At 55.1% G+C, this 25,289-nt stretch overlaps 9 protein-coding genes across 9 annotated transcripts; 5 read left to right on the forward strand and 4 right to left on the reverse strand.

Moving 5' to 3' along the window:
* Positions 1–1,378: 1,378 nt before the first annotated feature.
* MAM_05704 (glutamyl-tRNA(Gln) amidotransferase subunit A) lies at positions 1,379–3,028 on the forward strand (the record flags this gene model as incomplete). The annotated part of the gene is made up of 1 exon (XM_040824502.1): positions 1,379–3,028. One exon carries the CDS (start codon positions 1,379–1,381, stop codon positions 3,026–3,028), a length of 1,650 nt encoding a protein of 549 aa, XP_040677481.1.
* A 925-nt stretch (positions 3,029–3,953) lies between these two features.
* On the reverse strand, positions 3,954–4,866 carry MAM_05705 (RNA cap guanine-N2 methyltransferase; the record flags this gene model as incomplete). The annotated part of the gene is made up of 3 exons (XM_040824503.1): positions 3,954–4,509; positions 4,581–4,664; positions 4,718–4,866. 3 exons carry the CDS (start codon positions 4,864–4,866, stop codon positions 3,954–3,956), a joined length of 789 nt encoding a protein of 262 aa, XP_040677482.1.
* A 734-nt stretch (positions 4,867–5,600) lies between these two features.
* MAM_05706 (golgi reassembly-stacking protein 2) lies at positions 5,601–6,398 on the forward strand (the record flags this gene model as incomplete). Its single annotated transcript, XM_040824504.1, has 1 exon — positions 5,601–6,398. One exon carries the CDS (start codon positions 5,601–5,603, stop codon positions 6,396–6,398), a length of 798 nt encoding a protein of 265 aa, XP_040677483.1.
* Positions 6,399–6,590: 192 nt separating this feature from the next.
* Positions 6,591–7,235, reverse strand: MAM_05707 (Defender against death DAD protein; the record flags this gene model as incomplete). Its single annotated transcript, XM_040824505.1, has 4 exons — positions 6,591–6,657; positions 6,724–6,787; positions 6,852–6,909; positions 6,978–7,235. 4 exons carry the CDS (start codon positions 7,233–7,235, stop codon positions 6,591–6,593), a joined length of 447 nt encoding a protein of 148 aa, XP_040677484.1.
* Positions 7,236–7,632: 397 nt separating this feature from the next.
* On the forward strand, positions 7,633–8,076 carry MAM_05708 (UPF0136 domain protein; the record flags this gene model as incomplete). The annotated part of the gene is made up of 3 exons (XM_040824506.1): positions 7,633–7,635; positions 7,702–7,822; positions 7,883–8,076. The coding sequence occupies 3 exons, from the start codon at positions 7,633–7,635 to the stop codon at positions 8,074–8,076; spliced, it is 318 nt and encodes a 105-aa protein (XP_040677485.1).
* Positions 8,077–8,364: 288 nt separating this feature from the next.
* MAM_05709 (Cytochrome c oxidase biogenesis protein Cmc1-like protein) lies at positions 8,365–8,676 on the reverse strand (the record flags this gene model as incomplete). Its single annotated transcript, XM_040824507.1, has 2 exons — positions 8,365–8,567; positions 8,643–8,676. The coding sequence occupies 2 exons, from the start codon at positions 8,674–8,676 to the stop codon at positions 8,365–8,367; spliced, it is 237 nt and encodes a 78-aa protein (XP_040677486.1).
* Positions 8,677–13,345: 4,669 nt separating this feature from the next.
* Positions 13,346–14,349, forward strand: MAM_05710 (CCAAT-binding protein subunit HAP3; the record flags this gene model as incomplete). Its single annotated transcript, XM_040824508.1, has 4 exons — positions 13,346–13,511; positions 13,662–13,835; positions 13,944–14,071; positions 14,143–14,349. The coding sequence occupies 4 exons, from the start codon at positions 13,346–13,348 to the stop codon at positions 14,347–14,349; spliced, it is 675 nt and encodes a 224-aa protein (XP_040677487.1).
* A 1,592-nt stretch (positions 14,350–15,941) lies between these two features.
* On the forward strand, positions 15,942–17,792 carry MAM_05711 (RNA polymerase I specific transcription initiation factor RRN3 superfamily; the record flags this gene model as incomplete). Its single annotated transcript, XM_040824509.1, has 1 exon — positions 15,942–17,792. One exon carries the CDS (start codon positions 15,942–15,944, stop codon positions 17,790–17,792), a length of 1,851 nt encoding a protein of 616 aa, XP_040677488.1.
* A 1,370-nt stretch (positions 17,793–19,162) lies between these two features.
* On the reverse strand, positions 19,163–25,097 carry MAM_05712 (Dopey; the record flags this gene model as incomplete). Its single annotated transcript, XM_040824510.1, has 6 exons — positions 19,163–20,479; positions 20,559–22,024; positions 22,082–22,323; positions 22,380–24,727; positions 24,807–24,934; positions 24,998–25,097. 6 exons carry the CDS (start codon positions 25,095–25,097, stop codon positions 19,163–19,165), a joined length of 5,601 nt encoding a protein of 1,866 aa, XP_040677489.1.
* Positions 25,098–25,289: the final 192 nt, after the last annotated feature.

Consider the following 25,289-nt stretch of genomic DNA (forward strand, 5'->3'; position numbering starts at 1 on the left):
TTGTAGTTGTACCGGCGGCTGGCTGCAGTCACATACACGACTTGGCCTGATCGTTTCGTCTCGTAGCAAGCTCGACTTGCGTAAACACAGAGTAGTGGCTACTGTGCCACGTGATTTACCAACTCGAGGGCGAAGGATACTTTCAACTACACGGATAAGAGCTCGGGATGAGAAACTGGCGCTCCATGCTTCCGCAGCGCTGCATCACGCACATGAAGCGATATGATGGTGACAGTACTCCGTACACTGAAAAGGACTCTCGGGCCCCTCCCTGCTCCCGATGCGGCCGCGACATGGCCCGACGCGCAAGTCACGCCACGCATTTTGTGTGGGCTAATTAACGCCTCTGTATACCCATACTTCATACTGGCGACAACACCAACACTCCTGTCACCCGAGCCCTCGACTTGAGCATATACCGCTGAATAGTTCCAACTGTACGTTGTAGCCCATCGAAAAACCCGAGGCTTCTGCTACAGGACGTGCATATCATCGCTACAAACCACCTCGAGGTCTGTGAAAGATGCTAAACCCACCACCCAGCTCGCTGCGTCAGCTCCCGCACATGACCTGATTCGTCCATTCCGTCTTGTACCAAGTTCTTGAAACCTCATGTCGGTCATGAAGTAGCTTGCGTCTTGAATGAGTGGCTTCTGCAGTACTCTAGTAGCGTACTTTCTTGGCTGAAAATACTTACACCTGGAATAGTGTGGTGTTGCAATCACGGCCTGCATGCCTCCGTCGTCGAGGTCAGGTTACATCACCAACACACGAGTTGCCGTTTACATACGACAGCTCGTGGGTCGGGTGCCTCGGATTGAACCCTTCAAGGACCTTTGACACGATACGACATTGCCTCTGAATGGAGTCGTTGCTTCCAAGCCCTCACATACACATGAAGCCAAGCCCCAGTCACGCAATCAACTCGGCCAAGTTATATAGTTTTCTCATGTTTAATCTTTCCAATCAGACGCACCTTGGACCCGAGTTTTATTCTGCCAGACTTCAATCATCAAGGATTCATGGCCCTCTGCCGGGCGGGCGGTGGGACCTTTTCTGCAACTGGGCTCCTCGCGACAAGACGATGCGGCGCTCATCAGGGGCATAACTATATGCTCCGCCTGTTGATGTTCCAGGGCTCGCCGCGTGTGCGGGCTAATGCCAATGACAAGGCCGTTCGACGTGGCAGGTTTTCACGGCGAGTCCGGCATCGCCGGGAGTTCTGTCGGCATCGGCGTGGCCTCGAACGGCGCGTGCGAGTTGGAGTTGGACGCGTCCCGAAAAGCATAAAGTCGAGCAGTCTGCCGCCCCAGATGCCCTTGAATTCTCCAGCGCCCACCAGTCGAGCACCGAAGCCTCTCCCCCTCCAAGACCAACAATGATACCTTCCACTGCCTTGCGGCTGGGCCTGGGCGTATGCTCAGTGCTTCCTCAGCTGGGACTCGTCTCGGCCTCGGCCATCCGGGCTGAGCTGCCGTCGCTCCTCGACGCAACGCTCGACGAGCTCCGCCAGGGCCTGGACGCGGGCCTCTTCACCAGCGTCGACCTTACAAAGGCCTACATAGCCAGGATCAAGGACGTCGCCGACGACCTACACGCCGTCAACGAGATCAACCCCGAGGCCTTGTCCATCGCCGCCGACATGGACGCCGCGCGCGCGGACGGGACCAAGAGCGCCGCGGGCCTGGGACCTCTGCACGGCATCCCCGTCCTGCTCAAGGACAACATCGCGACCCTCGACAGGATGAACACCACGGCCGGGTCGTTTGCTCTCGTCGGCGCGCAGCCCAAGGCGGACAGCACCGTGGCCGCCAAGCTCAGGCACGCCGGGGCCATCATCCTCGGCAAGACGAACCTCTCGCAGTGGGCCGGCTTTCGAGCCGTGACGCCAAGAGAAGGATGGTCAGCCTACGGGGGCCAGACCAAGGGCGCCTACCTTCGCCACCAGAATCCCCTGGGGTCTTCCTCCGGCAGCGCCGTCTCCGCCTCCATCGGCCTGGCCTGGGCCGCCCTGGGAACCGAGACGGACGCCTCCCTCATCCTGCCCGCCAACGCCAACAACGTCGTGGCCATCAAGCCCTCTGTCGGCCTCACGTCCCGGTACCTGGTCGTCCCCATCTCGGAGCACCACGACACCGTCGGGCCCCTGGCCAGGACGGTCAAAGACGCGGCCCATCTGCTGGCCGCCATTGCCGGCCCCGACATCAACGACAACTACACCTTCGCCATCCCCGCCGGCGGAAAGCTGCCCGACTACGTGGCCGCCTGCAGAGAGACCGGCCTACAAGGCAAGAGGCTCGGCCTGCCTCGCGACTGGCTGCCGCCACCGGACAACGACACATCTCCCATGCGGGTATTCGAAGACGCCCTGGAGGTGCTCCGGTCCCAAGGCGCCACCGTCGTCGACACCCAAGTCCCCGTCAGCGAATCGGTCAGAGACTCCCTCATGGCCACCCTGGGCGCCGACATGCTCTCCGGCGTGGCGCGCTACTTCGGCAACCTCAGGACCAACCCCTACAACATCACCACCCTGAAGCAGCTGCAGGACTTCACGCAGGGCTTCCCACAGGAGGACTGGCCCGCCGTGGACACAGGTCTCTGGCAGGATGCCATCGACCAGGACCTCGACAACACGTCCCCCGAGTTCTGGAGCCTCTACGAGGAGTCGGTGCGCCTGGCCGGCCCGCAAGGCCTCCTCGGCGCCTTGAGGAACAACTCCCTCGACGCCATTGTCGTGCCCACCACCATGATGAGCTTCCTGCCAGCCGTTGTCGGCAGTCCCATCATCACCGTGCCGCTCGGGAACCTGCCTGCCCACTGGCCCGAGACTGAAGACGATTCCGGGACGCTCGTCTCCGTTGGGCCCAACCTGCCGTTCGGCATCGCCTTTGCCGGAGACTTGTTCAGCGAGGAGAAGCTGATTGAGATTGCGTATGCGTTTGAGCAGAAGACAAAGGCTCGGGGCACCGTTAGGCCGCTCGTGAAACCAAAGACGGATCTGCGGGATGTGGTTGGGCAAAAGGACTAATGTCGACGTCGGGAGCGTTGACCTTGACGTTGCTCCCCCGTCAACATGCCAACAGAACAGAGACGGCGGCATGACTCCAAGCCGGCTATCAACTGGCTGGGCGTCGGCATCTCGAGCCAGCTTCCAACAAGCTAGCTTGTCTGTTGTCGCGTGATCCTGAGACGAGGCCAGCTACGGCCATCTCGTGACTTCTGGCTTCATTACCTCGAGTTACAGCTGAGTTATTTCATCTCGCATCAGTGGAGGATTGTTGTAGGTATCTGACTTGGCTTGTTGTGGCATGGGAGGTCTTGGACAATTCTACCGATGGAAAATATTTGAAAAAAGCCAAGGTTTTAAATTCCAAAGTTCTCGCGACAAGGGCTCAAAAGGGGGGTTGTGGCTATAACTTATTAGTTCAACTATAACACCCAACGGTCCTTTTGTTTCCACAAGGTCCTCGCACCCACATACTTTTGTTTATGCCGCATCCTTCTGCCCTAGGGCTCGTCATCAATGATCGTAGCCCTTGTGTAATTGTGTGACCAAACGTGTGACCGTTCTGGATGGGTTGATTAGAGGAAGACTCTTCTTTCTCCATGAATCCCATGCATTACTTGCTACCTAGGAACGCCTCTTACTGCATTGAATCTTTTGATGCCCTGTCGCAACATCTGTACCGGAAGATTCCGACTGAAGCTTGGGAGGCACTGGAGTAAATGGGGCCGCGCTGGATTGACTCAACCGCCATGCTCTGCGAGACCACCAGTTGTAGAGCCCTTCATGGGTCCTCGTGCATGACATATACATGTGATGCAGCTGGGATACGTACCTCAAAACGAGCGCTCCTCGAGTGCCTCTCGCGAGTCTGTTTTGACCAGCAACTGGGACGGTGGCCCAAGCCGCATACCTCTGTGATGATGCAACAACACCGTACCGTACCGTTTCATGATCCTCTAGCTTTGCACCTGGGAATGTACGCCACCAAAGCCTTGCTGGCGCCCTCCATGCAGTACTGCACAGCGTCCACCTTCCTGTCCTCTGGCGCCAACTTTGCAATCTGCCGAATGTCGCTCGTCCGCGGCAGATACAACACGTGGTCCATGCTGCTGTATGCCGAATGCAACATATCCAGGTTGTAGGGCTGCATGTTGCTCAGGTCAAACACCTCATCCGTCCTGTACCCCGGGCCTCCCCACGGCGGACTCGAAAACACCACCGTCTTGCTCACGTCGACCCTCGCGTCTGGATGAAGTTCCTCGGGCCGGTTGTGCAAAAGCTCCAGGTACTGAAAGCTATCTGCGTGAATCCACGTGACGATTGAAGGGTCTACCTCGTAGAGCTCTGCGTTGTTCTGGCCACAAGCCAGGGTTGAGGCGTCGCGTTCAATGGCAATGATCCGCTTCCAGCGGCCTGTGAGTGCAAAGGCGATGGTATTGCCTCCGGCACCAGCAAAGGCGTCTATGAGGGTGTCCCTTGAAGCGTCTGTGGCGCACATTTCCCTGGCGATTTGACTTTCTGGACGTTAGGATGGGGACCGCCGACGCAGGAAGGGCCGTCAAAGGGAACATACTTGGCTACTGGCTCTGGTGTGACGCCGAACCAGGCGTCATCTGTGAGGTACACGCCTTCGTCGTACCAGGAAAATATGGAGTATCTTTGTGAAAAGTATCTGTTTGTCTCATGGTTAGTACTCCAACGTCATCAAACGCGGTGTGGTGAGCGGGCTTGGACTTTTGTATATCCCACGGCACTTGATGTCTGCCTTCGTAGTGTTTACATTCGTCAGTAAGGGGAAATTTGTCTGCCGGCTCCAAGGCGTAGCCTGTGGCAATTTCGGGGACCTTGGCTGAGGACATGTCGACACTTGCGCACGTAAGCATGTTCTACTGGCAGACTTCATGGAGCTCAATTTTTGCAGCGTCGTTACTATGCTCAATGTTGAAGATATGAGACACAGCTGAGAGAATGTGAAAAAGACGGACGACCAAATGACGGGGAAAAGGTGGGCCACCATCCCCCCACCCCCGGGGTAGCACCAGTGGGGCTGACCTCCCACCTGCAGGGCTGCAATGTGACCAGTTGACAGCTTGCGATAGCTTCAAACAACACCTAGACATCGCCGCGCTGACCAAAGTCATCCCTGGAATCACGCCTGCCGCCCAAGCACCTCGAAATCGAACTAGCCAGCCCCAAAAAAACACACCGACCTCATCGCATGAGACTGGAAACCGCGTAGAAACAATGTTCAACGCCCTCAACCGGTTCATGTCCCGTCTGGACGGCGAAGTGCCCCAGCAACGCAGTGACCGGGGCTCCTTCGGTTTCCAGGCCCTGAGGAACACAAACCTGCAACTGGCCGTCGAGCCATGGTTTGACTTTATTGTTGGAATAAATGGACGGCCAATTGTGCGATAAAGCCTCGTCGAAATGTCAATCTCACGCCGCTTAGCTAACGCCTCGCCGTGGTATTGCAGGAAGATCCCAACCCAGCTCTCTTCGCACAAGAAATACGCAACTGCGCCGGCGGCACAGTCTCCCTCGGTCTGTGGAACGCAAAGGTACACGGGCCTGCCATCATCCCCTCGGCGACATGGCACCGTCAAAACTGACCCGGAGATCACAGGGCCAACGAACGCGAGAAATGCACATCCAAGTGCCCCCAGACACTGCATCCCTCGGCCTTACCCTCCAATACTCACCAATTGCTCTCGCCGCAAACATCTGGCACGTACTGGACGTTGCCGCCAGGTCCCCTGCCGATCAGGGCGGCCTCCTCCCCTACAGCGACTACATCCTGGGCAGCCCTGAAGGACCGTTACACGGCGAGAGTGCCCTGGGCGAGCTTGTAGAGGACCATATCGGGCGGCCGCTACGACTTTTTGTGTACAACAACGAATTCGATGTCACGAGAGAGGTCACAATACATCCTAGTCGAGGCTGGGGCGGCGAAGGCGCCCTAGGTTGTGTGTTGGGCTACGGCGCGCTGCACCGTCTGCCCGCGCCGTTGAGCGAGCCTGTGAGTGCGCCGGGAGAGACCATGTTCGACGGGGCCGTGGATGAGAAGAGAACCGGGGCCGGTCTCACCTCCACGGGTGCAGACTCTGTGCTGCCGCCTGCCGCCGCAGCCTCGACAGGTGGTGAGTATCTGGTGCCCGCGCAAATGGTCGGCTCAGACCCCACGAGTGCAACTCCGCGCTCAGCAGCAAAGAAAAAGGACAGACACCACCCGGCCAACAACGATTTCATGGACGACTACTTCAAGGAGGAAGAAAAGAAGAGCCGGGCGCTGGACAACGCCCCATCCGGTAAAGGATCACCGGCACCGCCGCCACCCAGGGCAGGTGGCCCTCCAAAAGCTGCAACTCCTGTACAAGAAGCAGCCGAATAGGATACAGTAGTCACGAAATAAATGCCATCAAGGATTCTCTGATTGACCCAGTTCGTTTCGTGGTTCACTTTCTGTCTATATTCTTCCCTGAATCTTGCTACAGTATAAAAGAAAAAACAAAGTCCATTCATATTATACACTTTGCGGTTGCACACCTGCCGTTGTCTTTTTTCCTGTTGGAGTCTCCCGTCCTTAATTGATAAAGTTGACGCAGAAAAAGTGCAGAATGAGGCTGCAGACAACGAAATCGACAAAAGCCCTGCCAAAGCCGTTAGAACTACCGCAGCCACGCACATCACATGTTACTCGCAACAACCACACATACCTCTCGGGGGAAACGGATGGGAAATCACGCTTGTTCGCCGCAGCCGTCTGCATCCGCAGTGACACTGCTCCATCGTCAGCATCCCCTCACCTGACCACGACAGAGGGCACCACGAAAAGGGTACATACCCGTCAAGACGAACTGACCAACCGAAGCACAGAAGCCCGATAGAAATGCGTTGAAAGGCTACCATTCGGCGTTAGCACACGCGTGCCCATATCGGTCTCTTTTCCTAGGGTATCAGAAAAACACACATAGTTGCCTGCGACGACGCAGTACACAAACTGCAGCCCACCAACGACCACCAAGAAGAACAAGAACACGTCAATCAGCTTCGTCCTTTGTGGCGTCTCCTTCATGTAGTACTGGTGGATATTGAGCAGGACCTCGTGCCAGTTGGCGCGGCTGCCTTTGGCACTCGATTTGGCTGGCGTGGCAGTGGCCTCATGGACGGGGACGGCGGCCGGGGTCGGGGTTGTAACGCGGTCGCGGGCATTCTTCTTGGGGGCCATCGTGCGCTGGGTATTGCTCTGGGCAAAGGAAGGCAAAGAGGGGCGGAGGGGGGGGGGATAATAACGCCAGAAAACCAGAGTGCGTTCGTTCGTGGAGGAAGCTTCCGGACTGACACTTTGTTGGATGGCGGTTTGACGAGTCCTGGACTTTGGACAAGTAAGCTTCTCGGAGGACTGTGCGCTGATTGGCTGGACGAGCTGGCCTCTGCTCTGATCTGGGGGCGTGGTGCGACCCACTGATGTCGTCAATCGCTCCTGTGAGGAATCGCCGCAAGCTCGGATGGAACTTGCTCCTGTCCATCCAACGTCTTTTCGTGCCTTTGGCGACCATTATCAGTCCCTCAAGGTGCATCCATATACCGGAGATACGGTCCCTCTCTCCCAGTTCCCACCGACGATGGTATGTCCCTTCCCATGCCTGGACAATTCATCATGCTACCCGAGGACTAGCAGCTCACTTTCACAGCCCCAACTCGACACTGCATCCTACGCCCTCGCCGCGCTCACCGCTGGCGGCGGTGTCATGGGCTACGCGCGCACCAGGTCCATGCCCTCCATCATAGCAGGGACTGCCGTCGGTGTGCTCTGTACGCAGTCTCCCCTTTCCGCCAACTTGAGTCGCGCAAGCTGACGGTGATGGTGTCTAGACGGAATTGGTGGCTACCGCATCCAGAACCGCCAGCCCTACGGCGTTGAGTTGAGTCTCTTGGCGTCGGTCGTTCTGGGAGGATCAGCCATTCCCCGCGCCATCCGCCTCCGAAAGCCCGTCCCGGTCTTGCTCAGTGTCTTGTCCGCCTTTGGTCTGTTCACCTTTGGCAGGGCGTACCAGCGAAAGCTGTAGCCGCAACGCCGTGGCCCCGAGCACACGCACAGTGTGACGGATTTTCTTGAGATGGAGAGAAACGAGATGAAAAACAATCGAGAGGTTTTGAGCCGTGTCATGTCGCGTTCATCCTTGTATCGTACAAATGTCCCTAGACTCATATTGCCGCGTTGTTTGCCTTGTGTTCCCCCGAACGCCAGTATGAAATACGTGCCCATTTACACATAATTGCCTCGCGAATAGATAGTCGGCCGTGTGCTGACACTCCCCGTTTCGCTCGCGCACGGCCCGTCGCCGCGGCCGATTTCATAGACCAAGGGCCTTTTGCTCCTCCTTGATCATGTCACGCTTCGCCTTCGCGGCCGCCCTGTTCTCCGCTTGCAGCTTTGCCCGCTCGAGCCGCAGACACCGGTTCACCTTGTCTTTGACGTCGTTGCAACCGCCGGTGGCTTTGTGCATGAAGCCTCTGTTGTGGCATTCCTCGAGGGCGGCGATGATTTCTTCGCACGCTGGGTCGGGCGTGGCCTTTGTTAGCTGGTATGCCCACACGGGAACGAGTCTGCCAGAGACGTGTAGGAACTTACCCAACGCGTTCTTCGTATGCAGATGCGGATGCATCTCAATTCGTGAAATTGGGGGACTCGAGAAGCGGAAGTGATGAATCGCTGAGAATTCCGAAGGTGGTAGGTACCAAGCAGTACAGGTAGATTGGGAGCCCTCCCCCCCCGGTGCCATCGGCCAACCAGAGAGCTGGAATGCATTACGTCAAGTGGGCGCCTCCAAAGGTCCGGTGTCAAACCTCGACATCATCCCGCGCCGCCTCACGCATCGGCCTCCCAAGCACGCGCAGAGCCTCGCAGAGGGCTTTATTTTTTAAAAAAAATAAAAGAGAGGCAAGGGGAACAATCAACGACACAATCGCAATTCATCAACTGGTAACTATCATGTCTGCGTCAACGGTCGCGGCGCCAGACGGAAAGAAGCAGCAAGGTATGTCGAGCGAGCGAGCGTCGTCGGCGGTCGAGGCCGGGCTAACTTAGCCCTGACGCAGATCTTCAAACGACATACTCGAACTACAAGAACACGCTGCAGCAAATAGCGCACAAGATTGGGGATATCGAGCAAGAAGCAGAGGAGCACAAGTAAGAAGCCGCGGATTTTGATTTTTTTTTTTAGGTGGTCGCTCTCGCTCTCACGCGGACGCGCCGCCGCCACCCCCTGCGCTCTTCGTACGTGCTCGGACGAAGCGCCAATATTTCGGCCCCCTCTTCATCTCACCGCTTTGATGTCGCTTCACACCGCTTACTATTTGGCTTGCCAATACATAGACTGGTCTTGGAGACGTTGGGGCCCCTGTCGGAGGATCGCAAGTGCTTTCGGCTCATTAATGGCGTTCTCGTGGAGAGGACCGTCAAGGATGTAGTGCCTGCTTTAAAAACCAATCACGAAGGGCTGAAGAAGGTGTTGGACGACCTGGTAAAGCAGTACAAGACGAAACAGGATGAGTTGGATAAGTGGAAGGTATATGCCGCAACGAGCACTTGTCGTTTTTATGCTGTTACGGGCGGTTTGCTGACGGGAGCTTTACAGAAGAAGAATAACGTGCAAGTAGTGCAACAGTGAGCAGGCAGACGCAGGCAGACAAGAGATTCAATCTTTATGGGAAAATACATGGTCCTCCTGAACGGCGTCAGTTTGGATGACAGCGATTAGCGCAAATTGTCACGTCGTCGGCCTCGGCCTCGGCGACTCCCTGGGACAAAGCAAAGCAAACCAACACACAGGAAAGTGCCATCACTTTTCATCCCTAGTCTGGCTTTGCCCGTCCGCACCCCCCCTTCCTTGTTTCCCCCATCAAACGCATCATGGGTGTGCCAACGCTTATCCTTGCACTATTAGAACGAACATATTACAGCCAAGTATCATGTTCGGAACGTGACCCGGGAGCTGCAGCAAACATACCCGCTGCTAGAGTATGATGTTACCAGTTAGGGCTGCGATAGTCGCGTGAATTTGCTCTGCGCGGCATTGGCTCTTCGATGCCCAACCAGTCTTGGTTTCCCCCCCCTTCTCAGCTGAGGTCAGATCTCATGTGGTGCATACACAACGTTGACTGGAAAGCGACCTTTGGGAAAGAATTTTCATTTTTTTTTCCAGCTCATCCCTGCAAAACTACTCCGTACCAGTGGGCAGTATGCATACCTTCGCTATGCGGCCAACGATTTGCAATTTGATCGGCCAAATCCCGCGACTGAAGATGTGAATACCCGGCATCCATGGACACAGCCCACCCACCTTTTCGAAACTCTGCTTGCTGCCGGCAGTGCCACGTCATTCAAAGAAAGACTCCCAGATTGAGGAAACGAATGCAAGGACTCTGGATATGTTGTCTGCCGTGATGCGATTCATTTTCCAATGTCCAATCTAGTGTGAGGCAGATGATAATAGGCGCGGCGGGACGGCTTCGTGCTTGAGAACAAGGACTGACATTGCACACTGCCTGTCTACACACCACATGACTGACTCTCCATCCTGTCATCCTGTGGCTGCCTGGAGGAAACTAGTTCCCACCAGCTTGAAGGAGTGGCTCTGCCCAGCCACCCTCGAGTCCTCGAAGCTGCAGTTGGTTCTATAAACTCGGTGAGTCGCCGCCATGTAAACAAGACACTTGCAAAGAGCGCCAAGGGTCTTGGATCGACAGAGAAATAGCGCCGCGAAAACACGACTGCATCATCACGTCGTCACCAAAGATTGGATTCCGCGCTACGGGCCGCGATGTCGGGGCTCTTCAAAGGGCAGAACACCGACGCCATGATCATGGAACAGAGCGAGGCTTTGGGATTTGACGCAGCCACGAATAGACCGTCTGCATATGCAGTAGAGCCCTGGTACCGGGCCTTGTGGTGATCAAATATCGGAGGTATCGCTATCTGTATGCGAGTGTCGGCATTTATATCATGGGCGTGAGGGGGAACGGCTTTGATATGGACGTCTTCCGGCCGTGCCAGAAACAGCCTATCATCAAAACCCGCCGACTAACCGACCCTGGAAAAAAGGGTGGCCAAGGGCGGAATAATCTCGAGGGTGATATTCGAAGAAAATGATGATCGTCCTGTCGGAGTTGGTTTGTATGCACAGTCTTTCTGCACGGGGGCTCGAGGCAGACAGAAAGCCTTGTGCCTTTTGCCCAGTCGGAAGATATGGCCGGAGATGCTGCCCAACCATTGGGTGCATTGGCGATTTGCATCGCCAAACGGCCGCTGAATGGGCCTTTGGGCCTGCATTCGGGCGACGGTTCCTGAACGACTCCGATGCTCTGGGCACGGACTGATTGGCACGAGTGGCGGTTGGGGCAAAAGCAGGTCAGCCTGAAATTAACCACCTAGGCAGTAGTAGTCTGACGAGAAGAGCTGGTAGCTGTGCATGAAGTCAGCGGCGGCGCGAAAATGCGCGTTGACTGGAGTGGCAGAGGGAAGATGCCGGGTTGGATGCGGCATGGTGCCAGACTCTGATGGATGGAGCCCGGGGGGGATTCCAAGGGATGTTTTCTCTTCTTGACCGATCTTGTTGCCATGTTCGGTTCCCGTGGAGGAATGGAATGACCAGCCCCTTGTAGGCTCGGGTATCATACGCATGGCCTGAAGCACACCGCCATGAGTGGGAGATGGAAGGTCACGATACTGTGGTGCTTGGAGAGTGGCGGGGCGGGGCGGACGAGCTTGCTTGCTTGGGCCAGGCCAGAGTGCGGCTGCCTGGCATCTTATCGATAAGTAGCAACCTGTAGACGGCAATAGCACCCTCCCTGTTCTGCAGGCAGGCACCAACAGGCTACGGAGTACGGAGTACAGCGCTGGAAAAAGTCTGGTTGGGTCGACTGGTACGGAGTACTCCGTACTGGCGCTGGCACCTCGTAATGGGCGGGCTGGTCAGGTCACTGGTACCCTTGTTGACGTGCATGTTTTTCTAGCCTCGCAACCTGGTGGCATCCTCGTCAGCCTTCTTCTTCCTCCTCAATCAACATTCAAGGTTGAAACTTGAACCCCACGCCTCTCTGCGCTCCACCAATGCAGTTGCTGCCACCTTGACGGAACAACGCCGATTCCCTCGTCCGAAGAAAGCGAAAGCCCATTTGCTTGGGCTCCTGTCCTGTCTCGCGACCCCAGCCGGTATGCCGACCCTTTTTCAATTGCTTTGCTCCTGCTTCTGCTCCTGCTCCTGCTCCTGCTCCTGTTTTTGTCTCGTCAACCGGTCCTTTGCGACTTGTTGGGACGCACGGCCTGCCGTGGCTGCTGCTGTTGCGGTGCGGTTGCGGTTGCGGTTGCGGTTGCGCCGGTCTGGACAAGGCGTTGCGCCGTGTGCAACCTTGAGCGCTCGCGTCGCCGTCGCATCCTTTGGAAATGTCGAGTCGATGTCGCCGCCGACCGCGAAAGCGCATCCATCCAACCCGCAATCCCGTCGTCCCGTCCTCTTTGCCTGCGCTGCTCCTTGCCCGCCGCCGTCTTGTCCTACCTGGCCCTTCCTTTCCCGGCGTCGGTAGGGGGAAGAGAAGAAGAGGAAGGGGAAGAAACACGACGACAGCGACACGAAGAAGAAGAAGAAGAAGAAGAAGCTAGGCCTCGCTCTTTCTGTCTTTCTTCCTTCCTCCCCCTTCCTCTCTCTCTCCCTCTCTCCCTCCATGTGTGTCTGTGTGTGAGTGTGTGTGTGCGCGCGCGCGCGTCCCTCTCAACCTGGGAGACGTCGACCTTCCGGCTGCCTCGTTCGTACACGTACGCCCCCGTCGTCAAGCTGATGGCCCGGGAAGCCTCGCGACGCTCCAGTCTAGCCCGTCGTCGTGTCGTGTCGTGTCGTGTCGTCGTGTCGTGTCGTGTCGCCTCGCCTCGCCGACACCCGTGTGCTTGGAGACGCTTCGCTCTCTCTCGACCTGCATGCCCACCCCCCCTCCTTGGCCTCGCCTTTGGTGCGCCATCCTCTCCCAACCTTCAACCACCACATCGTACGGAGTACACGCCCAAGCATCTCGTCATTACGCCGTTCCATTCATCTGCGTACCCTGGCCGAGGCATGGTGAAAGCCATATGCAACCGCCATTGTCTGTTGAACGTCACCACTGACGCATCTCTTGCAGCTAACCAGACGTCCATCGGCCCCAGGCTGCCCAGGCTGCCTAGACGGTCTTCTGCCCTTCGTCAACGTGGCCAGGGGGACACATCATACCTCTCAAGACCCCATCTGTACCAGCCCGAACACCTTTGACACGGACGCTAGCAGCCGCTGCAGGTAGCCAAATATGTCGGACTCCCCCCAATCTCCTCCAAAGGATGTCGAGCAAGGTGCACAGTCACCCGACGACGAAGGACAAATGAATGACAATCAAGACCCACACTCGGTTGGCGGCGCCGCCGGCTATGAGTTTGAAGTTAAAGAGCAAGATAGATGGTTGCCCATAGCCAATGGTAAGTCGTCCTTTTCCTTTCAACCTTGGTCTTGATTTGATGTCCTCTGTCTGGTGTACCTGGGGCCTTTTTTTTGAAACTAGCCTGGCTTATCTTTCACAAGTTGGCCACTCATGTCTCGTGAACCAGCTCCTGCTTCACCGGGAACAGGTCGTTCTGCTAAGCAAGAATACCATGATGAGCTCGATGCTAACATCCGTAACTTTGCTCCAGTCGCCAGGATTATGAAGAATGCTCTGCCGGACAATGCGAAAATAGCCAAGGAGGCCAAGGAGTGTATGCAGGAATGCGTCAGCGAATTTATTTCCTTCATCACCAGCGAAGGTGAGTCAACGCAACCCGTCTCTATACCCACCTTTAGTTTCTACGCGTTGTGGCCAGAGTCGTAACGCTGGTTTTCAAGATGTGAATGCTGAGGTTCTTGTCAACTAGCTTCCGAAAAATGCCAGCAAGAGAAGAGAAAGACGGTGAACGGTGAAGACATTCTGTTTGCCATGACTTCTCTCGGTTTTGAAAACTACGCAGAGGCCTTGAAAGTCTATCTCTCTAAATATCGAGAGGTAATTTACCACCGTGCCCTGTCGTGTAAGTTCGGGCCTTGACGCGGACAGTGGCGCTGACAGCTCGGCAGCAACAAAATCAGTCCAACCGAGAGCGTGTCATGGAGAACACTTGGGCTGGTTCCATGATGTCCGGTGAAAAGGGCGACGGAGCTGCACCGGGGCAAGAGTTTGCCGCTGGTGATGCCTCGAACAGTGCCGAAGCCAGCGCCGACCCCAACTACATGTACGGCCAGCATGCCGGCCATAACGGAGCTGGAGCTGGGGATGGCTACTAGTAGACTCCCTCGCGTGATTTTTTTTTTTTTTTTGAACGAGATTGTCATGCGCAACGAACGCTATGAGAACCAGACCCTCCCGGGACCTTGTTGGGTCAATTGTCATCAAATCCAAACCAACGAAAATATCCGTACAGCAACTTCTTGGCTCGTCTTGTGGGATATAATGTTTTCCTGGGATTTTTTCACCAAGGCTTCTATTCTCTTCTTCTTAAGTGTCGGCTGGGAATTGTAAAAGTATAGACGGCGCCTACGGTGTACGTCAATTTTGTTTCGGGAACCAACCTAAGGCTTTTCTGCGCAGAGTTTACTACTACTACTCAACCAAATCTGGGCTGGGAAACATGTTTTTGCTTCAAATTGGCCTGATGCCCTCTTTTTGCTCATGGGAAGAAATGTCTGATTATAGATCTTCAACCGGTTCCAATAAGTACGATGAATAGTGCAAATAGGTGACAGACCTGACAGAGCCAGGCGCGGACTAAACAGCTTTTAGGTATACTTCGATAGTAATTTACTCCGGGCTACTTTGAGTTAATGGCTCCCTAGATGCGGTCCCTGTGACAAGCTTGGCGAGTGTGGAGAAACGAGCTTGGTTCTTTATGTCTCACTCCAAGAATGACTGAGATACTCCACGCTGAGCTCGTCCTCGTCAGCATCAGCACACCCAGCCAGGTACCTGTAAGCAGGGTTGGAAATTGGCAAGCCACCTGAAAAGCTGTGTAGTTCAACATACTGATTGCCGCGCAAATTCTCTTGTTGTGAGATTGCCATGGCTACCTCATTAAAGAGGAGATGAAGACAGAGAAATGGATACCCAAATGGCAGGTTCGACTGGAGTGAGTGAAACAGATGGAGCCATAAAATAACGGACATGAAATCAAAGACGATACTCCCGAGCTTCCATCTTACAATTTCCAACGAGATCTAGCATCTTTTGATCCTGACACCAGGCAAAGGGGATGATGGATCGTTTTTTGACCGAAATGGTCAAAAGGCACGTGCAAGGCCCCCACTTTTTCAGCCTGAAAATCTTCCCACCGCCTCGCCCCCTCTCGGGAAAAACGAAAATAGTTTCACGACGCTTTACTTATTGCCATCGCTTTTCATTTTCCTCCGCATCCATATCATCTCATTTACCACAGTCGGGCCGTTCCTTGGTATTGTTCTGTCATTACGCTACAGGATATTCCTATGCGATGAAAGTTTTGTACGCCCATTGCATCGTCACAGTTCGTGCTTCTCGTGCTGTGAACATACGTACCTTGATTGCGCATGCCTAGAGTTGCCATAGAAACTTGGCCTTTTTTGTGCCCAAGCTTCGCGAGTATCTGTGTCGCATCAAGTCAATCACCATCTTGATGCGATCATTTACCACGAACCCGAGGGCCTTGGCTGGCCAAATTCCGCGAACCGCAACGCCGGTCAAGTCAATTCTGAAACCTGCTTCCGTACTGGGGAGACGGAAAGGTTTGCACGACGAGACGGAGTCCTTACCTACAGATATCGAGGTGCCCGAAAGCCCGACAAAGCGACGCAGAGTATTGTTTGACGACATTCGAAATGTAACCTACGAGGTTGGTCGCAGGACAATGGACGACGTGAAGCTGGAGGTCCGGGCTGCTCTGGAGGATCATCTCCGTGGGAATGACGGCCAGTACGACATGCTGAAGGAGTTGTTCGCCAACGACAAACAGAGGTACCTGCCTCCGGTGGTGGGGGAAGACGACGACACTTTGAAACCGCACGAACTGCAGGTCTACGTCATGGCCTTGACGAGCTGCATACCGATTTTGAAAGTAAAGGAATGTAACGGCTTGGTAAGGACGATATTGAAGTGCTCTTGGCTGGGAAGAGATGCTGCCTTTACAAAAGTGTTTACGCATTTTTTGGCTGCGCTCGTCAGTGCGCAAGGGTCTTATCTCGTGCCGGTCCTGTCAATGATGGTGGAAAAATTCAGCTACTCTCGACCGTCTGCGTGGTCCGTGCCCGATTTTCCCGAGGTGAGCAGGGTCATCATGCGTGATCGACTACACTCGGCCATCGAATATATCCTGCAAATGTTTCCGTCGGCGGTAGCAGTTCTCGAGAGTCTGCTCAGCTCCAAGTTTCCCTTTCCCGACGACTCGGTCCGGGTGCACATGGCCTACATCCACAACCTGCTTCAAGTCAGGACGTATGTGCCCGACTTGCAAGACGAGATCCTGGACCTCATCTTGAATCGAGTTGTCAAGATTGACGCCCAGATGCAGGTAGACCTGGAAGACCTAGATGATGACGTCACTGCAGCCGTTATGTACGCGCTGCGAGAGAATCAGCGGCAGCCGTCGGCCTGGGAGGATGATGACTCTGATGACAGCGACGACGAGTCAATCGACAGCGAAATCCTCGACTACGACCAGCAGGCGGCGAGAATCAAGACGGTCAAGGAAAGTGTGGAGAAGATGGACGCGGTGCTGGACACACTGTTCAGCGTCTACAGCCCACACTTTGTCAATCCTGGATCCGACATTGCATTTGACATGTTCACGACGATTCTGCGCGAGTTCGACCACATGGTACTGCCCACGTACAAGCCAAGACACACGCAGTTTCTGATTTTTCACTTCGCGCAACAACACGAGCGTCTCACGGATGCCTTTTGCGGCCAACTCATGGCCACTGCGTTTCAGTCAAACACGCCAAATGTTTTGAAGCAAGCAGCCGCGGCGTATCTGGCGAGTTTCGTGGCTCGCGGAGCGCACGTGCCACCGAGCCTGGTGCGAACCATGTTCACGCTGCTCCTCCATCACCTCGAGCAGTATAGAAGAAAATACGAGCCACTGTGCCGCGGACCAGACCTGAAGAGATTCCACCCATACTATTCGCTCGTTCAAGCTACGCTTTACATTTTCTGCTTCAGATGGCAAGACTTGGTGGTGTCTGCGCCGGATGTGGTGGAGCCGGAGGATCCGGCATCGTACATTGGGCAAGACCTGGAGTGGATTGGAACGTCGAGGAAAGACTTGTCGGTGCAAATCTTTGGCAAACTCAACCCGCTCAAGGTCTGTGCTCCCGTCATTGTGGAAGAGTTTGCCAAGCTAGCCCACCGGCTCAACTTTGTGTACATTTATCCGCTGGTGGAGAGCAACAAGCGCGTGCGACTGACTCAATTTCTGTCGACGTACTCGACGGGCGGTGCACTACGGGATGCCGGCTACGAAGGGCAAGAAGAGAGCTATCACCAGCTGGACCCGTACTTTCCGTTTGATCCATACCAGCTGCCGATTAGTAAGCGATGGCTTGCGGACGACTATGTGCACTGGAAGTCGGTCCCGGGGCTGAACCAAGACGACGACGACGACGACGGCGGCGGCGGCGGCGGCGGCGATGACAAGTCGGAAGAAGAAGACGAGGAGTTGGTGGAGGAGACGGCAACGGACACGGACGGGGAGAAGTTTTGAGCGGCGAAGAGGACGATGTGGGAATAATTTTTGCTTTCTTGTTGGCTCTTTTTTTTTTTCATCCTATGGTCCTTTCTTCTGTGTCTTTTTTTGGGTACAATGATATCACTTGCTGTAGGAATGGCCCCAGTTCGGCGGAGGCATGTTTTTTAGGTAGCATAGCGAGGAGTCGGGAAGATGTTGTTTGAAATGTAAGCTTCTACTCGGTCATGGAGCATGGATCAGATTGGGCAAAATAAAAGCGTTGAAAGGTTTGCCACGGTGTCTTGATGCAGCAGGCGCCGTGGCTACCGGACAAACAAATGTACAAGTACGAAGTAGCTGCTTGATGGCACGACGGTGGGGTCAATCAATCCAAGCCAACTTTGCCGTACACGTGTCGGCTGTGGGCTGCAACTTGGCAGTGCGGGCACTGATCCACCGACAAGCTCCAGTCGACGGGCGAGATCCGAGGTGAGAAGATGAGGAGGTGAGAAGGTGACGAGGTGAGGCAATGGCAGCAATGCAAACGAGGCAAGGGAGGATCAGATGAACCAAGAATTCGTAATCCCTCCAGACTAAAAAGGCCGACGGGCAGCCGACGGGCAGCCGACGGGCAACCGACGGACGGACAACCTGTCGCTCCGCATCCAACCAACGCCAACGCCAGCCATCTGCCATCTGGGCCATCAAGCATCGGCCACGTCCCTCCCGTTTTCAACATTCGGACCTCTTGGGCGGCGCAAAGCACGGGCTACGTGCTCGGCACCGAATAGCATTTTTTTTGCGCAGACCCTGGGTCCGTCCGGGGGCTTGCTTCGGGCCTGATCTGATTCTCCTCCTCCTCCTCCTTCTTCTTCGTCTTCTCTCTTTCTGCCTCGTCATGTCTCCATGTAGCACTTGTCGTGTCTTGGCGTTGAAACGACCGGGACGGGACGCAGTTCGGGTCCTCCCCCCCGACGGGGCAAGAGCCGCAGGAGCCGGTCTGCAGATGAGCACGCGCGGCTAGCAAAGCTCACGGACGAGGAGACGCCGCGGATGCAGATGCATGTAATGTAGTTTACTCGGCTGTGGTGCTTTGCCGCCGCGACAAGACCACAAAGCTGGCCTCTGTCCTCTCTAGCAAGTCATTTCTTGTACACCAACCGCGGCGAGCCTGGGAAGAATGTCGAGACTTGTCCGCCAGCAAAAACACTTGGTTACGCGTGAAATAGCCCCGGCGGTGGCGACCGCTCCAGCAGGGCGGCAGCACGGGTTCTCCTCATTCTCATTCTCATAGTCATTGTCATTCTCAACTTCATGCACACCTCGCGTCGGGCAAAATAAACGCTGCGCGTGCGCGGTTCGGTGGAAATACTCTGCACTACTGCCGTCCGCGACTCTTTCCTTGCTCACAGGGCCCTGACCATGGTCCTCTCGTCGAACACGTCCTTCAACAGCGCCTCGGTGCAGGCCTCTCTGTCCACGGCGCCCATGGCGTACGTGGACTCGAACGCGTAGATGCTCAGCTGTCCGAAGAACGGGCGCAGTACCTTGGCCACCAGCTCGTCCTTTCTCTCCAGGCTCACGTCGTCGCTGATCCCGCCGGGCCCGAGGAGCGGCCGTCGGTGCGGACCCGTCGCCGCCCCGTGGGCTTCCTCCTCCGTGTCCGTCTGCGGTGCGTCGTGGGTGCCCAAGTTGCCCAGTTCCTCGGAGAGCTCGTCCACGAGCGCCACGGGCTGGTACGTCGACGAGCGGTGGACTGCCTCTATCGTGTCGGTGATGAAGAGCCACTCGTGCAGTTGGAAGTCGTCTGGGGCGGCGCAGACGAGCAGGTCGAGGAGCTTGCACGCCTGCAGAACGCCCGTGTTGACGTACACGTCCGATGCGGCGCTGTGGTCCGGCGCGACGACGGACGACATGGCGGCGTGCATCTCGGCGTTGACGACGGGCCACAGCATGGCGAGGTGGACGGGGCTGGTTTTGAGGGCCAGCGCCCGCATCACCAGGTACACGTCGGCGCGGGTTGTCGATGACGGAGACGACGTCGACGTGGCCGACAGTAGTTCGACCAGTTTGTCGAGGATGGCCGGGAGCTCGGCAACGAAGCCGTCGTCCGCCGCGGCCAGGACCAGCGTTGCAATCCGTCGCAGGTTGAGCTGTGTCTTCCTGTCTGCCTCTAGTCTCGCCGAAGTGGCACCCACGCCGAAGACTATGCCTGCCGTAGTCGGCGCGCTGATGCGACTCACGATTTCTGGCATCCGCTCCTTGTCTGTAAGAACCCACTGCTTCAGCAAAGGTAGCCATCCGTCCTTTACCAGATCGAGACTCATCCCAAAGAAGCGGTTGTCGTTGAATGCGTCCCCAACGTCCCTCTTCCACGTCTTCTGGTTGTTCTGCAATCGTGACAGCTCGTGAAGAAGCCTCAAAGTATGGCGCGTCACGGTTTCTGGGAATGACTTGGAACGCAATGTCGGTCCAACCACGTTGGTCGAGATGGTGCCGGCAGCCGAAAGAACCCGGTCAGGCTCAACAAGGATCTTGGATAAGTTTGGTACGACAGATGCCATTACCGAGACGATGTCGTCGGGCCCATTGCCAGTCGGCCCTTGTTTCCGCGAACCATCCGCCCTGCCCTTTTCAAGGCTGGCGTTGGTGAGGCTGCCAGCCTCCGTAAACGTTAAAGGTCGGGTTGTGAACAGAGCAGCTAGCAGTCGCAGGAAGATGTCCTAAAAATTGGTCTTAGTAAAATCCTACTTTTCCACGGGGGGGGAGTTGGGGGACGGCTATCATGTGCTTGCTACTCACTCCCAGCTCTCGACGCATCCGTTTCTGCTCTCCAAAGTTGGTATTGTCCACCTTTTCGCCCAGGATAGCCGCAAAGTCAACAAGACTGGGCAGCGTTTGGCGATGCGGGAATGGATTGCCAAGAAGATCCTTGAGAAAAATCATGCAGTCCTGCCATATCTCGTCCATGGCGTCATCCTCCAAAGACCTGCTGTATTCGACAAGAAAAGCAACGAGGTCAGAATCTTGTAGGGAAATCGTGAGTGTGGATTTTCGCGCTGGATCCAAGGCACCGGGGTTCGTTCGGCTGTATATTGCATTGAAAAGTGCTGGCATGGAGTGCTTCGGTCGGCACGCATCAAGAGAGGAGAGAAAGTGAAAGATTTGCGTCCGCTCGCTCCCGCTGCCTGAAGATCGCCAGATGTCGATGATGGTCTCTAGACATTCTAAAATCTCCGCGCTGAAAAGATGTTCCATTAATCTGCGAGCACGGTTTCTCATGCGCAAAGATGTGTAGCTAAAAGATGCTGAGGATCCGGCATCCTGCTTCTTGGAGTCATCGCCTTGACCCCAAGACCATATCGCATAACATATGCGCATCGCATCTTGAAAGGCAAGATGGACGGTTAGGCGATCATTGGCCGTGGCGCTTCGGGATTGGGGCCCTTCTGACTGGAAAACGCCAGAAACCATACTTCCGAATAGCGATGATGGTTGCTCTGGCCCCTTTATCAACTGGGCCCGGGCTTCCTCAGCCAGGAGCTGATCATGCGCCAACGCAAGGACCTGTTCCAGGCCATTGAGCAAGTATATCAATGTTGACTCCGGCGTGTTCTCTGTTGTGATGGTTGCAGATGTTCCACTCAGGAAAGTGTCGCGGAGGCCGGCAAACGTCGATCCTATGTGCTTGCAGAGCGTCTCGACCAGTGGAATTACGGTTTGAAAAATGCTATGAGAATAGAGGACAACGATTTGGCTGAGGAATACCACCCAACTATCCAGCACGCACTGGCTATTGGGCGAGCTTAGTCCGGCTTGTAAGCATTTCAGTAAAGCCGAAGGCATTGGTGGACCTATTGGTCGCCTTTCACTCGATGACACCGATGAGTGTCTCATTCTGGAATTATCCGCACTGGTCGGTCGTTTCTCCGAGACCTCAGCTGATTGTGCCTCTTGTACCTCCGTCTGCCTGAGCTTGACGCTGTCATATACAACATCGAGAAACAGTACTTGGACGTAGGGGTCAGGAGTGTTGATGGATTTCGCGAGTTTGTCAACAAGAATCTGATCCAGTTCAAGGCTAGACAGGGGAGTAGCATATCGGCTTAGTAGAAACTCGTGGAGAACTGTGAGTGCAAATCGATGCAACTGCGATACCCGTTGGCCTAACTCGGGACTGGCAGATGACGGCTGCTCACCCACAACGCAAATCATACACACGCGAACGAAGAAGTCCTGAAGTGTCATTTCGTCTCCCTCCGCTCCCGCTACGCATGATCAGCCGAGAAAACTACCCTAGGCTGGGCGTGACGACAATGACATACCTCTGATGTGGGCTGAACCGTCACTGAATGAGACGTATTTAGATGCCAGTACCGCTCTAGACATATCACCAGAAGCTCTGAGGACATTGTACAGCGTTCGTAGGTAGTATACACACAAATCGAAATCATCATCTTCCGTGAACTTGATTGGCTGAGAGTTGACTTTCTCGTTTGCATGGTGGGAGGTGACATGGTTGAGAAATGGCAGTTGGGCCATCTTCATCGCAAATATCAAAAACAGCCTATCCAAATTAGTATGTGTCACAGGACGGAAACTTTGGACTGTATGTCTGCACACCTGTCGATTCCAATCATACTATTCAGCCATGATTTGACAACCATGTACGTTTGAGTCCTTACATCCAAAAGTGCATCCAAGACCAAAAACACCGGTTGTGTGAGCATAACCTGGTAGTGATCGGTGCCAGAGAGCCGTGGTACTTGTCGCTGATCCAGTGTCTGGCCCTTGGAGCCTCTACGCTCAGGGGACGCATCTTGAAGGCTATGCGACCACAGTACACCGAAAGTTCGTCCATTATCAGCGGAACGAGCAGGCTCGTCTGGATCTTCCATCGGCTTTGTCAGAATTTCGGAAATTGCGGCCTCAATGTCACGACCTGATAGTGTAAGAGCCGTCTGCAGCTGCCACAAGCAACGCACGGTTTCGACGTGATATTTGGGTTCAGATGCCGACAAGTAGGACCAGGCATGACGAACTAATGGCCTTACTAGATCAGAAAACTCCTTGTCTTGAATCCTTCTTGCGGCATATAGCTGCGTTGATAGAGCTACCATTGCCGAGAAGTGAGAGAACAATAGAGGTTGTGTCTTGCTTAGGTTGCCATGCAAGTATGACACAAGCTGTCGTGCGTCGAAGTGGTAGTTTGCAGGCGTCTTGGAAAGGACTAGAGTCAATATTCGTACACGAGTTGTAATGTCGTCCACAGACGCTTCCTTCGCGTCATCGCAAATATACATGACGGCCTTCTCCAACAGTAATTCACCTGATTGTACAGCAGCAAGTGGGGGTTCGGATGACTCCAAGTTGCCCTGTTCATGCACATAAAACGTCTTGATCTTCTTCACGAGCTCAACATTAGAAGGCGATGGTAGAGCTGTTCCGTCTTTTTGATCACCGTTTTCCTCAGGTCGCTGAGGGAATGCTCGTTCAGGAACAAGTTCCAAGAGTGAAACAACGATGCCAAGGACTTGGTCACACAGTTTCCCAGACTCGATATCGGTCAGCGCTGCCTTCGTTCTGCGGTTCTTGGAGTCCTCCAGCATGAGCAACGCCGCTAAACATGTCAGTGGCGCGTGGATTGTCACCATCTCTTCTTCACGAACATTAAAGTTGGACACAATGAAGTTGACCAACGCAAGCTTGTCCATGCGATCACTTGCAGCAAAGCTTCCCGGTCCGATTGCCTGTGCCAATAAGCCAACAATCTCGCTGTAAATCAGACCGCTTTCGATACCATCGAAGAAAACGCTAGCGCTACGGAGAACTTCTTCGAAATCGGATTTGCTGGCGGCCAGGGACTGGAATTTTCGGACACTATCAACAACCGGCATGAAGATTTCAGGTACTACAAGGCCGCCAATCTCCCACCTATCCATGAGAGAGAGACAAATCCTGTACGGACGGGCTCGCTCAGCACTGCTGCCACGAGAAGCGCCCTGAATCATCTGGAGCAGCGCTCTCGTGAGGGGCTGCAGCCCATAGTCTTCAAAGTAGGTCGTTCTCGAGGACAGGTAGCCATGGCTTTGCTCATTATGCTCGCCCTCTTGAGCAGTCGGTTCGGGGCCTACTAGCCATGCCCAGAGGCGTCGATTCAGACTCATGTCTCGTCTGATCACTACACCAACTGCCGCTTTCACGAGCAGGTCCAGATCCGCTGGCTTTACCCGAACCTGCAGGACGTCCGAATTCAGAGGCAAATGCGACACGAGCAAGTCGAGAAAGCCGCGTTGGATCAACAGCTGCTCGTCGCCTAAGCCACTTGCAAAGCATCGTACTAGTAAGCCGGGCTCGGGTGACGTCACGATGGTGTGCAGGTTCCTCGTATTGTCGTCCTCGCCGGGCCCGGAGGATGCAGTCGGTCCAAGGTTGGGAAGGCAGCGCATAAGATAAGCCAAAGCTCCAGACCTGCGGCCATGGCTAGTTATGGCAGCTAGGAAGAAACACTGCCAGAAGAAATCGTCTCCGGAGGCGTGGTGCTCTCCCATCTTCCGACTTTCATGAGGCCGTATGGCCTCCTTGAACCGTGCCACCAGATGCAACGTTCTGCCAAAGTCCTCACTTGTTTCATCTTCTAGCCCAGGAAGCAAGGCAAGTATAATAGCTTTCATGGCTGGCCGGAGCGATCTGGCGTCGAGGTCAAGGAAGTGTGTCTCCAGGAGGTCCAGGTACGGCGATCGGACAGAGAGCGAAGCGAACGACAGTGTAGGCGCGAGGCCGGGAAGGTACAGAGGCAGGTCCCGAGACAGGCCTTCGGTGCCTATCGTGGTAAATATATAGCTGTAAAGCTCGAGGGCCTTTTGGTGTACGCCCGATGGCAGAGCGGGATTGAGACATTGCGAAAGACGTTTCGCAACGAGGGCCTTGGCCGGGACAGAGTGGAAGGATGGTGGTCGAGCTTGAAGCGACTAGCCACTAGCATGTTAGGAAATCAACACGCCATTCAAAGCTCCTGGAAGCCCTCAGACGGCTTGGCGCAAAGCATACCTTGAGCAGCTTGTTCAGGAAGGAAATGTAGTCTGCCCACTCTTCGAGGGCGGTTTCAAACAGTGAAAGCGTCTTCTCGACACCAGCAGCATATCTTCGGTAAGCCTTGTCCTTGCTCGGGACCTCCTCTGTTCCCACGCATTAGCATGAATGAATTTCTCAGCATTGCAAAGTGCTGCACAGCGGCGAACCTCCTCCAAGTTGGTTTCTCCATTGACGCGGTATGGGAGAATCCCGGCCAGAGCTCTCAGGCGAGCCCGCAATGGCGCCGGATCCCTGATCAAGGGCCATTGTCGTGAAGCAGTCGAATCATATGGTATCCTGAGGGCATCGCTTGTCAAAGGTGTGGTCCAAAGGATTCTGTGTTGTACGGAGCAGCATCACTGTGACGTGGGTTGAATCCGGATTCGACTGACATGAGGCTACGTTTCACGAGCCACTCGCAGGGGGGCCAACAGTTGGCACCCCTGTGATTGGTTGGCT

Source organism: Metarhizium album (assembly GCF_000804445.1).
Source record: "Metarhizium album ARSEF 1941 chromosome Unknown scaffold_15, whole genome shotgun sequence".
NCBI classification, from domain to species: domain Eukaryota; kingdom Fungi; phylum Ascomycota; class Sordariomycetes; order Hypocreales; family Clavicipitaceae; genus Metarhizium; species Metarhizium album.